At 32.7% G+C, this 15,373-nt stretch overlaps 1 protein-coding gene across 1 annotated transcript in view; it reads left to right on the top strand.

Annotated features, from left to right (window-relative positions):
- Window positions 1-6,022: 6,022 nt before the first annotated feature.
- Window positions 6,023-15,373, top strand: part of MS3_00009516 (uncharacterized protein) — an 82,046-nt gene continuing 72,695 nt past the window's right edge. Inside the window, exon 1 of the mRNA XM_051217899.1 lies at window positions 6,023-6,367. Within this exon, the coding sequence (XP_051064331.1) occupies window positions 6,346-6,367 (22 nt within the window). The 5' untranslated portion in view covers window positions 6,023-6,345. The remainder of the gene's footprint in view (window positions 6,368-15,373) is intronic.

Raw genomic sequence — 15,373 nt, forward strand, 5'->3', positions numbered from 1 at the left:
TTAGCAAATTATTTTTCATTTCCTAATTTTTGTCTATTGAATACCTAGTAAACATGAAAACACTCTAATGTAGAGATATGTTTGAACTTTATTGACGATTTACGGCCGAATACTTAACAGTACTGAATGAAAGTACAAGTGATAAGTGGTATGAGATAGTCTAAAGACAACGTTTCATTTAGCTTTGAAGTTACTTGACGTTCTTTAATCTGATGTAGGTAAACTATTTATGGAACTGATTCTGTTTGTAAGGTTCAGTTCTTGGTCATTCAGGTTCACTGTCTAAAACGTTAACCCTAAGTTATTCTGATAGCAAATGACCTTAGACAGGATTGTGATATTTATGATTGATTGATCATTGTGTTGAGAATAGTCAGCATGGTTTGTCTACGATATGAGGCTGTCTGGTGATTCTTGAGTAACTTAAACCTGTATCATTAGGTGCTTCAAGTTATTCGGTATATGGCAGATCTCCTGTGAAACAGAGATAGATATATGCTGACGACCACTTGCTGTTAACTACTGTCTTACCTATTTAGTCATTACTGATGATTGAACTCTATCCAACAAATTATTATGTAATTACCAGAACACGTTGTTCAGTAACAATTCAGTCTCACATATGAGCAGATACTGTTTACTTAAAAATTGGGACCAGTATAAAATTTGGTTTTGGGGTTTTTTGTCTATTGTCTTTAACAGAGTAACATCAAAACATTACATGGGTGATGTCACAACATATGCCCATATTATATTTTGTCTGACAGAATTCACTAGAACTAAGGACTTGATATTGATTACTACGAAACAACCAATCCGTCTAAATAACCCACGTTTACATCTTCAGTCAACTTGGAATAAAGGAATATCATCATCCTAGTATTGCCGATTAATCATTGTCCACGTGCTGACTCCCAAGAATACACTTGAAGTTATTTTGTCATCACATTAAATAAGACGTTTTGAAATTTATTCTCCAGTGAGTTCATTGTTAGTACCGATTTGGGCAGTAACGTGGAGTAATGGTAAAGCTTGAATGTACTATTTATTACTGTCATCATTTTATATCTTCAAACAAGTGTAGTTCTGTGATAGGTGTTATTTGTACACAACTCAGTTCAATTTATATAAATCTGACTGTCAATCTAACTGTAATCATATAAATGTGATGTATTCTTAAATTGGTTCTGTTAACTTTGGGAATCAAATAAATTCTTATCACAAGCCTCCACGTTTTTACTTTTGTGTTCATGTTCCCGTGTAGATTCAGCCTGTAGTTATTAGGAGTGAACAGGAAATCAAATTGAACGTTTACTTAACAAGACTCGGTGTATTACTTCTTAGGAATTCGCATCCATGACCTCAATGGAGAGTGAACCAAGAATTTTTAAATCTCACAATGAGTGATTAATCTAGATGAATGTCTTCATACTCTTGTCCTATTGTCATGATTAAATCAGTCATTTGATCTACTCGTTTATCATAGTTCCATCATGATGTTAATATTTCATTGAATTTATTCATGCTCCAAGAATAAAAACAAAGCTCATGTTTTCTGTGAATATCTGAGTCAGGTGTAAAGGAACTTTGAATAATCTTCAAAATAACAATATGGCTATATTTTGTGGTTTGACAATTTACAATAGTATTTGATTAGGTTGATTACAATCGGTTAATTGGGTTGATACATTTAATGTAATTGAATAATAAGGTTATAAGAGAAATGAATGATTGGCTTTTAGATCACAACAAACACATATCAAAATTTAGAACAACTAAGCAGTAAATATTGAAGATGATTACATATCACATAAAAAGTAAATGACTGTTAGGTATCATTCATTAACCAATGAAATCGAAACTAATCAGATCTAGTTACTATTCATAGTATTTAGAAGAAATACTCTGCTTATAACAATTTATCTAAGATTATTGGATGAAGTATATGTTGGAATAATTGTTTGTCAGGATGAGGATTTGTAAAGGGTCGTTTTATTTCTAGACTGCCTCATCATAGGATAAGCTCAGTTAGCGTACCATTGAAATTTCAGATTCGATCTCTGATAGGGTCGCTAGTACAGGTTACTGAGGTGTAGAATATATATATATATATATATATATATATATATATATATATATAGTGCTTCCATGTTTTACATGGTGATCTAGCTTTAAATGACTCATGAATCCAACTATTGAATTACGAGAACGTCAACAAGACACCACTCTGATTATAATCATCATATGTTCACTAGTGACGGTTTCCAAGGTGTATTCCCTAGAGTTCTAGTGAAAACTAGTGACCAGTAGAGTTCAACCGGGTCTATTGTGAGATGGTAACTCACTGAAGACAATGGCTAACGGTTGCGTAGTTTCGTGGATTAGTTGAAATTAGACATTAAAACCATTGAATTTCGAGTCAGTGGTCTAAAAGTTAAGCGTCCGCGCACGAGACCGATAAGTCTTGGGCTCGAATCTCGTGAGGCGAGATCGTGTATGTGCACTGACGAGGAGTCCCACAATAGGACGAGACGGCCATCCAGTGCTTCCAGGCTTTCCATGGTGGTCTAGCTTCAATTGATTCATGAATTCAAATATTTAAAAAGTGAAAGCTTTATTTATCGTATTAGTGGCTTCAATCTACTGCATAAAATGCATTAATTGTATGTAAATATAGTTCGTTCGATAATACATATCATTGAATGAAATTTTTCTTTATTTAACCTATTCATTTCTACAGGTAATTGATGTTACGGACTGATTATTCAATCAGATAAGTTGTTTATACAATTTCCAGAATCCAACTGATTGGTTCAAACTCAGCATGTATTATATATATATATATATATATATATATATATATATATATATATATATATATATAAACCTTTAGAACTGGATCATTCATTTTAATATGGTTGCATGAATAATATGTAAATAATACAGATGATTATGATGAAAGTAAACTTTTCATTAGGTTTCTAGTTATTGTTAAATGCTGGTGAGCGGCCTATGCTCCTTCACGAGGAGTAACAGGCGTAAGTAATTAATTAATTATTTTTAAACACAAATATAAGTATAAATTGAAACCTTGTTGGTATTAAATTCACTTGGTGTTGTTCTACTTGTATCTTCTTATTGTTATTTAGGACTGCGATTGATCAGTTTCATGTTGGCATACGTGCATCCTGTGCAGATGCCTCGATATAGCTTTCAGTCACAAGCTTTTTAAGCAAAGATTGATAGTAGCTAACAGTGGAGTCCAGGACGTGCGTTTCACCCTATTTGGGACTCGTCAGCTGGATGTACCTGTATCCCAGAGTTGGTGTTCACTCTGGAACTCAAACCCAGTACCGATCGATTCAAACGCCGTCGCGTTATCCACTTAAATATTGAGTCCTAATTGACACATAAGCATGGGAAAAATGACTTGAAGTGATAATTTTAGGGGAAAAAATTCAGTTTACGGTGGTTAGCAGTTCTTTCTTATTTCTTTCTGCTTCATTAATTTCAAATAACAACTTATTATAAATTATAGTCAATCTATTAAGGATTGGTTGAAGTTAGGCATTAACACCATTGGATGCTGGCTCAATGGTCTAGTGGCTAAGTGCTCGAGCGGGAGACTAATAGATCCTGGGCCCGAATCTCACGAGGTGGGGCCGTAGATGTGCACTGCTAAGGTGTCCCACAATAAGACGATACGACCGTCCAGTGTTTCCAGATTTTCCATGGTGGTCTAGCTACAATTAACTCATGAATGCAACTACTTTAGTACAGAAATTCATTTGGTGAAAACAAATAAATGGCTTTCTCCAATTTGTAATACTCTCTAATCGGATATAACTACATTATGTCATTAATATTGCTTTGTAATTCTCTTAAATTCCACACCGTTTACATTTAAAAACAAACAAACAGACTATGAACGATTTATATCAGTTGGATAGATTGATGTTAGTAGCAAAAAGAATATTTTAATCCACCTCTTATCTTCATGGTGGAAAAATAACTTTTACTTAACTAATCAATAAATTGTACCAGTTTTTGTGTTAGTTGTATAAACAGATTGGACAATTTATTTATTTGCAAAATAAATGTAAGTTCTGGAGAGAGAAAGACAAGGAATCAAACAATAAAGACTATTGAAGAGTTAAATAAAAAGTGATTCTGATTTTAATAAGTAGTATTTATTGCTTCAAGGTAGATTAAATTTGTATATGTAAACAATTATGTTTTAATATCAGAAGGGGTATTGTGGATAGTATCTTAATTTCAATGGTTGAGATCATAAGTCATTTGAAGCTAGACCACTATGGAAAACCTGAAAGCACTTAAACGGCCATCCAGTGCTTTCAGGTTTTCCATAGTGGTCTAGATTCAATTGATTTATGATCTCAATCATTGAAATTATGTTTTATTTACTAACAAAGTAACATCAATAATTCAATGAAAATAGAAAAGTGATTATCAATGGGAGTCAAGAATTATGTTTCATCCTATTTGGTAATATTCAGTTTAAGATTTCTTCCATTCAGTGTTGATATTTATAATGAGAATTTGAATCGTGAATCTTTCGTTTCAGTAGAGAGTAAAATTCAATTGTAGTCTTGAATCTCTATGGAAGATTCAAGCAAAACAATAGCAAATGAATTTAAATTCACCCTATTGCACAAGCAAGTGGCTATCAAGACTCAGTAGTTAAGTGGATAACGCGATGGCGTTTGAAGCGAACGGTACTGGGTTCGAGTCCCGGAATGAACATCAACTCTGGGATGAAGGTAAATCCAGCTTATGAGTACCGAATAGGACGGAACGCGCGTCAAACTGGGTTCCACTGTTAGCCACTATCCAACTTTGCCTATGATGTTTGTGAATTAAGGCAATATTGAAGCAATACGCACAATATGCACATATGCCAATGAAATAACTGATCGATTTCAGCCCTAAACATTAATTGGAAGATTCAAGTAAGCAACACCAAGTGAATAGAAGTGCACAATATTTAGCTTCATGAAAACAGCTAAAATCAATCAGTGATTATACTTTTTGAAGTTTCTCTCAAATGAATAAAATAAAAATAATCTTTCCGAATATCTAACTATTATTTTGACAAATAAATTTATACATTCAGATTGCTTGAATTGTATTGTATATAAATAATAAATTTCAAATTCATTATAATTTTTTAGTTTCAATAGTTATCATATGATGAATGTCATGAATACAAAAATATTAAACTGTTTCTTATGTTAATTTCAATAGTTGAAATCATCAGTCAATTGAAGCTAGACCACCATAGAAAACCTGGAAGCACTGGACGACCGTTTCGTCCTAGTATGTGACTCCTCAGTATTGCGCATTCACGATCCCGCCCTCCCCCACATGCTTCAAAGCCAGAATCTATCATTCTCGCGCGCTAGCACTTAACCAATAAATTTACTTAAAATAAAATGTTCTTCAACTCAAATCTATCAACATTCGAATTATAAATACGAAAAAAAGAATCCATCTTAACTGATTAAATTGAATGATTTCAACTTACATTGGAATAAAAAAATAATTTTTTACAAAACAACCAATCAAAATTAAGCTTGAATTTGATTGGTTAATTTCAAAATTGGGCAAAATATTTTATGATTTTCAACATTATTATTATTTTCTTTTTTTCTTTTTACAAATGATGCAAAATTCCAAATCTTACATAACATGAAATAATGTAATCCAGTGATTGGAATTAATTTTAATTAAATTTAATTAATTATTTATTTAATTATTCAATATAAAACAAATTACATTATATTTATATATAGATGTATATACACATATATGAATGTTATGTATCCCTTATTTAATTGTTTGGAAAAATTTTAAAAAAATGTTTTATTCAATCAATATAATAATAATAATCATATATTTTGATAGAAATCAATTTTGATAATCATTAAAATTATGTCAATTCATGGAAACTATAATATAAAATCAATATTATTGATTATATTTTATCATATCATCATAAAATTGGATTGTTATTATTATTATGTAATAATTATATTACCATGGTTATTATCATTGACAATGAGTAAAGAAGAATTCATTTATAATGAATTCAATAAATATTCTATATATAATACAAAAACTTATATAAGAGGACCAGAGAATCAAACTATATTATATAATACAAATACTATTATGCATTGTAGAATATATCATCATCATCATCATAATTATAATCAAACAAAATTAAAATTATTTTATAAAGAATCTATAAATGTTCAATGGATTATTGATGGATTTGGTGTAAATAATGAAAGTTTAAAAGCTGTACATGGTGATCGTTATTCAATGCCTGGACCAATTGAAGAAGGTAATCATTAAATATTATTTGAATAGTTTTTAAATGTAATTTATTTAGGCGTTGTGATTTGATTGAAATGTTGTTCATTGTTAATGATATAGAAAGTTTATTATGATTACGTAATAATTGTTATTTAACATGGATAATTTAATAATGGCAGACTATAGAAGTGGATTAACTCATTAAGCAGTCGGTAATTAGACTAGACATTAACACCGTTAGATGCTGGCCAACTCAGTGGTCTAGTTGGTTAAGTGCTCACGCGCGAAACCAGTAGGTCCTAAGTTTGAATCCCGCGGGGAGCGGGATCGTGGTTGCGTACTGCTGAGGAGTCCCATACTAGGACGAAACGGTCGTCCAGTGCTTCCAGGTTTTCTATGGTGGTCTAGCTTCAATTGACCCATGATTTCAATCTGTGAAATTAAATAAACATTTATATTTATTACAATTTAATTACGCATTACTGTAAACATTTTTATTAATCATTAAGTTTCAATGAACTGATTCAGTAGTTAATTAATAAACAAAAATGTGTATCCAATTTTATAAGTCAGTAAATAAACTATTAAAATTACTACAATCTCTACAAAACCCCTTCTGATATTAAAGTACATATGCTCATTAGTGACTTGCTTCAAGAGGTATATCCTGGAGTTCTAATGAGAAGTAGTGACCAGTGGAGTTCAACCAGGTCTGTTGTGAGATAGTAAATCACTGATGACAATAGTGGGTGTGTCGCTCAATTCCGTGAATTAGTTGAAATTAGACATTAACACCGTTGGTTGCCGGCTCAGTGGTTTGGTGGTTAAGCGCTCGCGCGCGAGACGGATACGTCCTGGGTTCGAGTCTCGAGAGGCGGGATCGTGGATGAGCAATGCTGAGGAGTCGCGTACTAGGACGGAACGGCCGTCCAGTGTTTCCGTATTTTTCATGGTGGTCTAGCTTCAACTGACTTATGATCTTAACTACTGAAATGACTGAAATCTCCACAAAACCCATTCTGATACTAAATTAATGTAATTTATCAGGACACAATTGAATGAATGAACAATATTCTTTCAATGTATTTCTCATCAGGTACTCTACAATTATCATATCCAAATTACTAATCCATAAAATTGGCCAGATTTAAGGCAGAGTACATCATCTGGAAGTTGTAATATGTGTATTAAGGATTGTTGTTTATTATGTAAAATCGAATCAAATCGTTAGTGTTGGGGCTGACTAATATGAAGTTGTTGACTGGAATTAGTTTATAAGTGAAATGAAATTGCGAGATAAATAATGATCAGAATAGATATGATCAACATGGGCTGAAAGAGAGAATAATGGAATAAAAATCAGAAATTACGTAATATGCAGAATAATATGAATTAGGTCAGATATTGTAGATAGGAGGCTAGTAAGTGTAATAATAATAATAACATTAAAGATAATAATAATAATGGTAAGATGTGTGGATAATTTTAAAATATAAAAATGAACAGTCATCTAATTGCGTCATCATATTATAAATTTGATTATTAACTAGGTGGCTGCGAAGTTGACGAGGGTAAAAGGAATGACTGAACATATTTCTTTTGGATACAAATCTCCGGTTTTTTAATCCGAATAGCGATTGCTTTAGCCGTCTGCAGGATTCTCAGTTTGAAGGAATTAGGTAGTCTATTGTTAACACGATAAATTATTGTAAAAGATTGCTCCATGTTGGCTGTATATCTCGTCTGTTTTATATTTAATCTTTTCTTAACATTAAATTATATGAAGTTATCAGCTTCTTATTTGAATAATAAAGTTCACCTATAAACTAATATAAGTATTATCAAATAGTGTTAATAATTTAAAGATATATTATTTATTAAGTGATATTTACCGGTTTGGTGATATTATAGTAGGTATAGGAAAAATAGAACTATTGAACTTAACAAGAGAAAGCAAATTGTTTTTTTTAATACAACTTTTAAAAAAAACCAGGTCCTGGGTTCGAATCTCGAGAGGCGGGGTCGTGGATATACACTGTTGAGGAGTCTCACGATATGACGAAATGGCCGTCCAGTGCTTACAGGTTTTCCATGGTAGTCTAGTTTCACTTGACTCATGATCTAAATTATTGAAACCAAGAATTATGTTTGAACACTGTTATACGAAAGAAAATGATTAAATTATGATACTTATTTATTATTTATAAAATAATAATGAAATAACCCTAACACATTTAATCGTTTTAAAGTTAATGACCTACTTAATCTGTTAATAAATAATCTTATGAACAACTAAATCTTGGCAATTTATTCCTTTTTTATTTTGAACTTTCTTTGTTTCATCTTTTTTCTCTGAATAAAGGCTTGGTTGTAAATAACTGTAGGGCATATGCTGAATAAATCCATATGTTACCGTTATGTTACTATTGATTTCGATAAGTTATTGACAGTTATAAATGATAATGCCCTGTTACGGCCGAGAGTGGGGAGAGTTAGCTCTCTCTTTCGAAGTGCTCTAACATGGTCCCGTGCATACAACCCCTGTCAGGGAAGTACTACTCACTACCTTCTCGTGGCGGGGGTGTTGTCTACGAAACTGAGAAGACGAAAAGTGAATGTCCAGAGTTTTAACCGAGTTGATGGATACGGAGAGTCCATCTAGGGGAATTGGAAAACCCTTACTCCAAACCAACGGTATACATGGGCCCCAGTATCCTGAAGTAACAAATGGTGTATGAACCAATTATTAGTCACCGGCTACCATGGGACTGCATCTCCTTACGTTGCTCCACTGCCTTGTGGATCAGGCCTTTAGGTCGAAGGCTCTGGGTGTGGCCCTCTAAGAAAACCACCTGCTTCAGTTTGTGCATCCGGGCAGTATTTCATCTCCCACACAAAACGAGTGATCTATGTGGCGCATATGTATTTGGTGCCTCCTTGTACCAATGATTAAGTGTTTAAGTAATAAAAATAATAAAAATCTGAACAGAATGTACATATGCAAACATGATACTGATCAATTGCAGTCCTGAATAACAATGGGAAGATACAAGTAAAACAACACCAAGTGAATTTATTTCATTTTTTCGCTGAAAATCTAAACACACACTCATATGTTTATTAAGGAATAATGTTATGATGTGATTCATTGTGTTTTCATGTACTACTATGACTAGTAGAGACAAATCACGTCAAGTGTGAGAGATTTACTAACCAATGACATTATAATGCAGCGGATCGATGAACCATTGGATACCAACTCAATGGTTTGAACGTTAAATAATGATTTTGAGACTTGAAGTCCCATCTTCTAGGTTGAGGATGTGAGCATACAATCTTAAAGAGTCCTATATAACACAAAGTATCAATTCTATGCTTTGTAATTTTTTTAACATTTATCTAACTAAGTTTAGTTATTAATTTAAACTGTAAACAAATTCTTTTCATTGAATAAACCTATAACATGCTTTTCTCTAAACTGACTTGTTACTATTTAAGTGATTGCTTGATTAAACATTGAACGAAGTAAACAAAATTTTAAGGTTTCATATCTGTTTAAATACTGACCTGTAATAATTTTCACTAGTGATTAGATATGTATGTAAGTTAAATATTATTATAAGCAAAGATAGATAATGGCTAGTAGTGGAATTCAGGACGCACGTTTTGTCCTTTTCGAGACTCGTCAGTTGGATGTACCTGAATCCCAGAACTGAAACTCAGTACCGGTCGCTTCAAACGCGATCACGTTATCCACTTAGTTATATATATAACCCTAAATTATTACAATCATCCTTGGATACTCAATATAGTAGGTACATAAAACTGTAATTCCCTACTCATTAATAAATACATATACAATCGATCATATGAGTCTACTACCTATCAATCAACTATTTACAATAAATGACATTGACATAGAATGAATTCGAGTATACAACAAATATTCTTAATCAGTATCATATGTATATTACATTGAAGTATAATTAAATGGTTTTATGTAGACTAAATCGATTGTATATTAACAATAATATTGTTTAAGATTGCAATTGATCAATCTCTTATTAGCATATGTACATTCTGTGAGGATTGCTTTGATATTGCCTTAATTCACAAGTGTTATAAGTAAAAATGGATAGTGACTAATAGTGAAATCGAGGATGAATGTTTCGTTCTATATGAAACTCGTCCTCAGCTGGATATACACTCATTGTAGATTTGATGTTCATTCCATTGTACAATTTAGTAGCTATCAGAACTTGGTAACTATGTGGATAACGTGATCGAGAACGTTACTGGGTTCCAGTCTTGGAGTGAACATCAACTCTGAGATGCAGGTACATCCAACTGATGAGCATGAAACGTGCATCCTGAATTTATGCTTACTTAGTTCTCATAATCTTTAGATTAGCAACTAAATAAATAACTCTCACTATTAGTATTATAATTCCATATCTAATTTACTAATTTTATTAGTTAGTTGCTAAAAAGTTTAATTGTTTGTTGAATCAACTAGATAAATTTTTCAACTGTTTCATCAATTGATTTCAAGTGGATGGTGGCAGTTTGTAGGATGTTATAGTGTCAGTTACTATGTTAAGCCCATAATAACTTATTCTAGCTTCTGCACAGGCTAACTTATTCATTCTTCTTGAGTCATATTTTGACCTTGTTAATTATTCACTTATTGACTTTGCTTGTTTATTATATGAGAGTATGTATATGTATACTTCTTATCCTATTCATCACATGTCTGTAACTTATTTTGTGTAGCTATAAATATTGATTAATACTTGACTGAATGGAGTTGGTTTGCATGCCTTCTCCACCTAGAATATTTTTGATTGAGATCATGAACCGATTGATGTTAGACCACCTTTGGAAGCACTGGACGCCCGTTTCGTCCTATTGTGGGACTCCTCAGTAGTGCGCATCCACGATCCCGCTCGCGGGATTCGAACCCAGGGCCTTCGGTCTCGCGCGCGAACGCTTAACCTACTGGACCACTGAGCCGGCATCCAATGATGATAGGCCCTGGGTTCGAATCCTGCGAGCGGGATCGTGGGTGCGCACTGCTGAGGAGTCCCACAATGGGACGAAACGGGCGTCCAGTGCTTCCAGGTTTCCAAAGGTGGTCTAACATCAATCAGTTCATGATCTCAATCAAAAACTTAATAATCTGCACAACCCCCATACTAGAATATTTTTTTTCACTTCGTTCTCTCTTCTTTGCTTCATTCGGTGCGATTCTCTGAATGTCTGTTCCGATCAACAAGTGTACAGAATATACGTATTCGAAATCCTTTCTCATATTTGACTTATTTTAATTCCGTTATTCACGAACGCAAGTTAAGTCAATAGTTACATACGACGATAGCCAGGATGTATATTTTGATAATCATCCAATAACGGTCATTTGTCCAATCTACTTAGAGTCAGGTAATGGGCTTCACAAAGTTTTGAACCTAGTCTCATGTTCATTTGTACTCATCAGGTAAGCATGTCTAAAAATTTAGAAAGTAGGACTAGTGTTTCTCTCTAGATTTAAACCTGAATTAAACCGGTGGTCACCGATCTTCATCCATATATATATATTGTGTAGTTCCATGACAGCTTGATTCAATTTACTTAGTGATCGATAGAACATTTATTAAAACTGTGTTGTGATTAGATGACTGAATAGGCATATTGGTCACATATGACCGGTAAACGAGTTAGTTGTTTAACTGTAGATATTTATGTTTGATGAAATCCTCATATGTAAATTTAAGTGAACTACAGTTGGTCTTTTCTAAACCCTTAAAACTTTTAAGCCGTAATCAACCTTATTAGATTGGTACTAATATGCGGTACTTTAGTAAACTTATTCTGAATATCATTTCATATCCAAAAAAATATGATGAAATTTATACTAAAGCATACTTAATGTCGGATGGTATTTAACTCTCAGGAAATTGGATTCAACATATCAAAATATACCTATATGTGTATGCAGGTTGACTCGTGAATTGAATTATGAAAATACTACAATCTTCATAAATCTCCATACTGATAACAATCATGTGCTCACTAGTGATTAGCTTCAAGATAAATTTATTAGAGTTCTAATGAGAAACCATAAACGGTGGAGTCTAAGACAGTTATCCACCTCAGAAAATCGATGAAGGTTTGCACAAAATCATTGATCGATTGAAGTTAGATATCAACACCCTTGGATACTGGCTCAGTGATGTAAAGGTTGAGAGTTCGCGTGCGGGATCAAAAGTCCTAGGTTCGAGTTCAATATGCGGAGTCGTAGATAAACACTGTTGAAGGGCTCCATACTAGGGCAAGACGGCCGTTTAATGCCTCCAGGGTTTCAATGATGGTCTAGCTCAGATTAACTTACGAATTCAACTGTGAAAATCCTACAATCTCTACAAATCTCCTTAATGATTATATGTGCATTCATTAGAACTATGATTTCAATCTGAAGTATAATACTCTGACATTGAAAGTTTATATCTCTCAACTTAAAAGTTGTCAGGTTGTAATATCTAATTAAATTTACATTTAGATCTTTCGCATTAATAGATTGAGACAGTAACAGCCTTTTATGATAAGAATATCGTGTAGTCTCGATTATTGATTTTATATAAAGTAATGACTTTGACAAAGTTTAGAAAGAAGTGATGACTGATGAATGAAATATCCATTCCATTTATATCTTCCTATGTGAATAGTTACATAATCTCCTACTGATGTAATTATGACCAAATATATATGCATATCTACAATGTTTATGTACAGTTTATAGTTTAGTACTGTAATAAATTTAAGTATTTTGTTTATTTAAAATACAATTCAATTTATGAGTTAGTTTGTTTATTTTTACTACAGTAATAAACTATCAAAAATGTTAAATTCAATTGGTGTTGTTTTACTTGTATCTTGCCATTGATGTTTAGGACTGCAATTGATGAGTCTCTTATTGGCATATGTGTATACTGTGCGTATTGCCTAAACTTACAAGCATTGTAAGCAACGATTGATATTGTCTAACAGTGTAATCCAGTTTTACGCTCGTTTCGTCCTATTTGGAACTCGTCAGCTCGATGTACTTGCGTCTCAGAATGAATAACGCGATAGCGTTGAAAACAAACATCACTGAATTCGAATCTCAGAGTGAATATCAACTCTGAGATGCGTGTACATACAACTGTCTATGAATTTCAAATGAGAAAAACCGCGCGTTAAACTGGATTCCACTGTTAGCCACTATCCATCTTTGCTTAGAATGCTTGTGAATTAAGGCAATATTGAAGCAATACGCACAATATGCACATATGCCAATGAAATGACAGATCAATTGTAGTCCTAAACATCAATCAGAATATTCAAGTAAACAATAACAAGTGAATTTGACAACAATTGTAAATTACATCATCTTAATTACATAATTGTAAATGTAGATCTTTATTCATAAACTTGAATTAGGCACAAAAAAAACAGAAGTGTTTACTTCATGTTGTTGAGGTCTATAATTATGTTCAAAAGAAATTTTTCTCTTTACAAAAGTGAGTTCAGATTACATGTTCAATAATAAATATTTTTTTATTATCACCATGGTAACACAAATTTATTCATTCTGTTTACAGTGAAATTAAGTTTTTATTTTATTTATAAAATACAATCCAGTTTTGTGTTTAATGATAAACAACAGAAGACAAATAAATGATTAAGAAATGAATTGTGAAGGATCAATAACAGATAGAACATGCAAATAGAAATAAAAAAATAAATAAACAATAAACCTAAAGAGAAAGGAAGAGAGAAAGAGGGAGGGAGAGTGAGCGAGACAGTATCTTTTGTTTACTTAGTGATTGTTTTCGAATTAATCTAGTTTTTTGCCAAATTTATGATGAAAACAATCGAAAACAACAATGCGAATTTGATGAAAAGTTACTCGCGGATACTTATCATAATATTGACTTGAATATTTCCTTGTTACAAGGTAGACTATGAAGAGTGTAATCTGAATATTATATATATATATATATATATATATATCGATAGGTAGTAGAGGTAAGAGATAACCCTTGACTCTTTCGAACATAGACATGTTATTCATCTAAGTGTTACTCGAAGCATTCATATTTTACCAACTGGAAATATAATGTTTGACTGTGAACTATCGTGAATTTTTACTAATTTAGAAAATGAGTGCTAGCTAGTCTTCAAATAACATACTAAATACCAGTAAAGGGTATGTGAAGATTGTATTATGGTCACAGTTGAATTCACGTATTGATGTAAACTAGAAAACCTGGAAGCACTGGACGGTCGTTTCGTTCTAGTATGGTAATTCTCAGCAGTGTGCACCTATGATCTCGCACATGAGACCTGAACTCAAGACCTCCAGTTTAGCGCGTGAAAGTTGTTAATGTCAAACTTTAGACGATCCATGATCATGCGCAACACTTCATCCATTGTTTGATCAACTCGTGAATTCAACTATAAAAATACTACAATCTTCACAAATCCCCATACTGATAATAACCAAGTGCTCACTAGTGACCAGCTTCAAGATGGATTTCTTGGAATTCTAGTAAGAAGGCATGAACAGTGGTGTTCAATTTGTGTCAGGTGTGAGACAATTATTCACTACAGACAAATCGTGAATTGATTGGAGTTCAACATCAACACCGTTGGATACCGGCCCAGTGGTATAGAGGTTGAGAGTTCGTATGTGAGTCCGAAAGTCCTAAGTTTGAATTTCACATACGAGATCGTGGCTGCGCGCTGTTAAAGAGTTACAAACTAGGTCGAAACAGCCACTCATTACTTTCTGGTTTTCAGTGGTGATCTAGCTTATATCGGCTCATGAATTCATGGAAAATTTTGACATGATTATTGCATCTTGATATTTGTAAATATAACAAACTTCCATTCTTCATGATCAATTACATAGAACATCTACAGCCGAGTATTATATCATCATCTATTGCATATTCATCTATAATAGTTTTATCTTTCGTTTATAATGTTCATATGT

The sequence above is a fragment of the Schistosoma haematobium genome, chromosome 7, assembly GCF_000699445.3.
Source record: "Schistosoma haematobium chromosome 7, whole genome shotgun sequence".
Classification (NCBI taxonomy): Eukaryota; Metazoa; Platyhelminthes; class Trematoda; order Strigeidida; family Schistosomatidae; genus Schistosoma; species Schistosoma haematobium.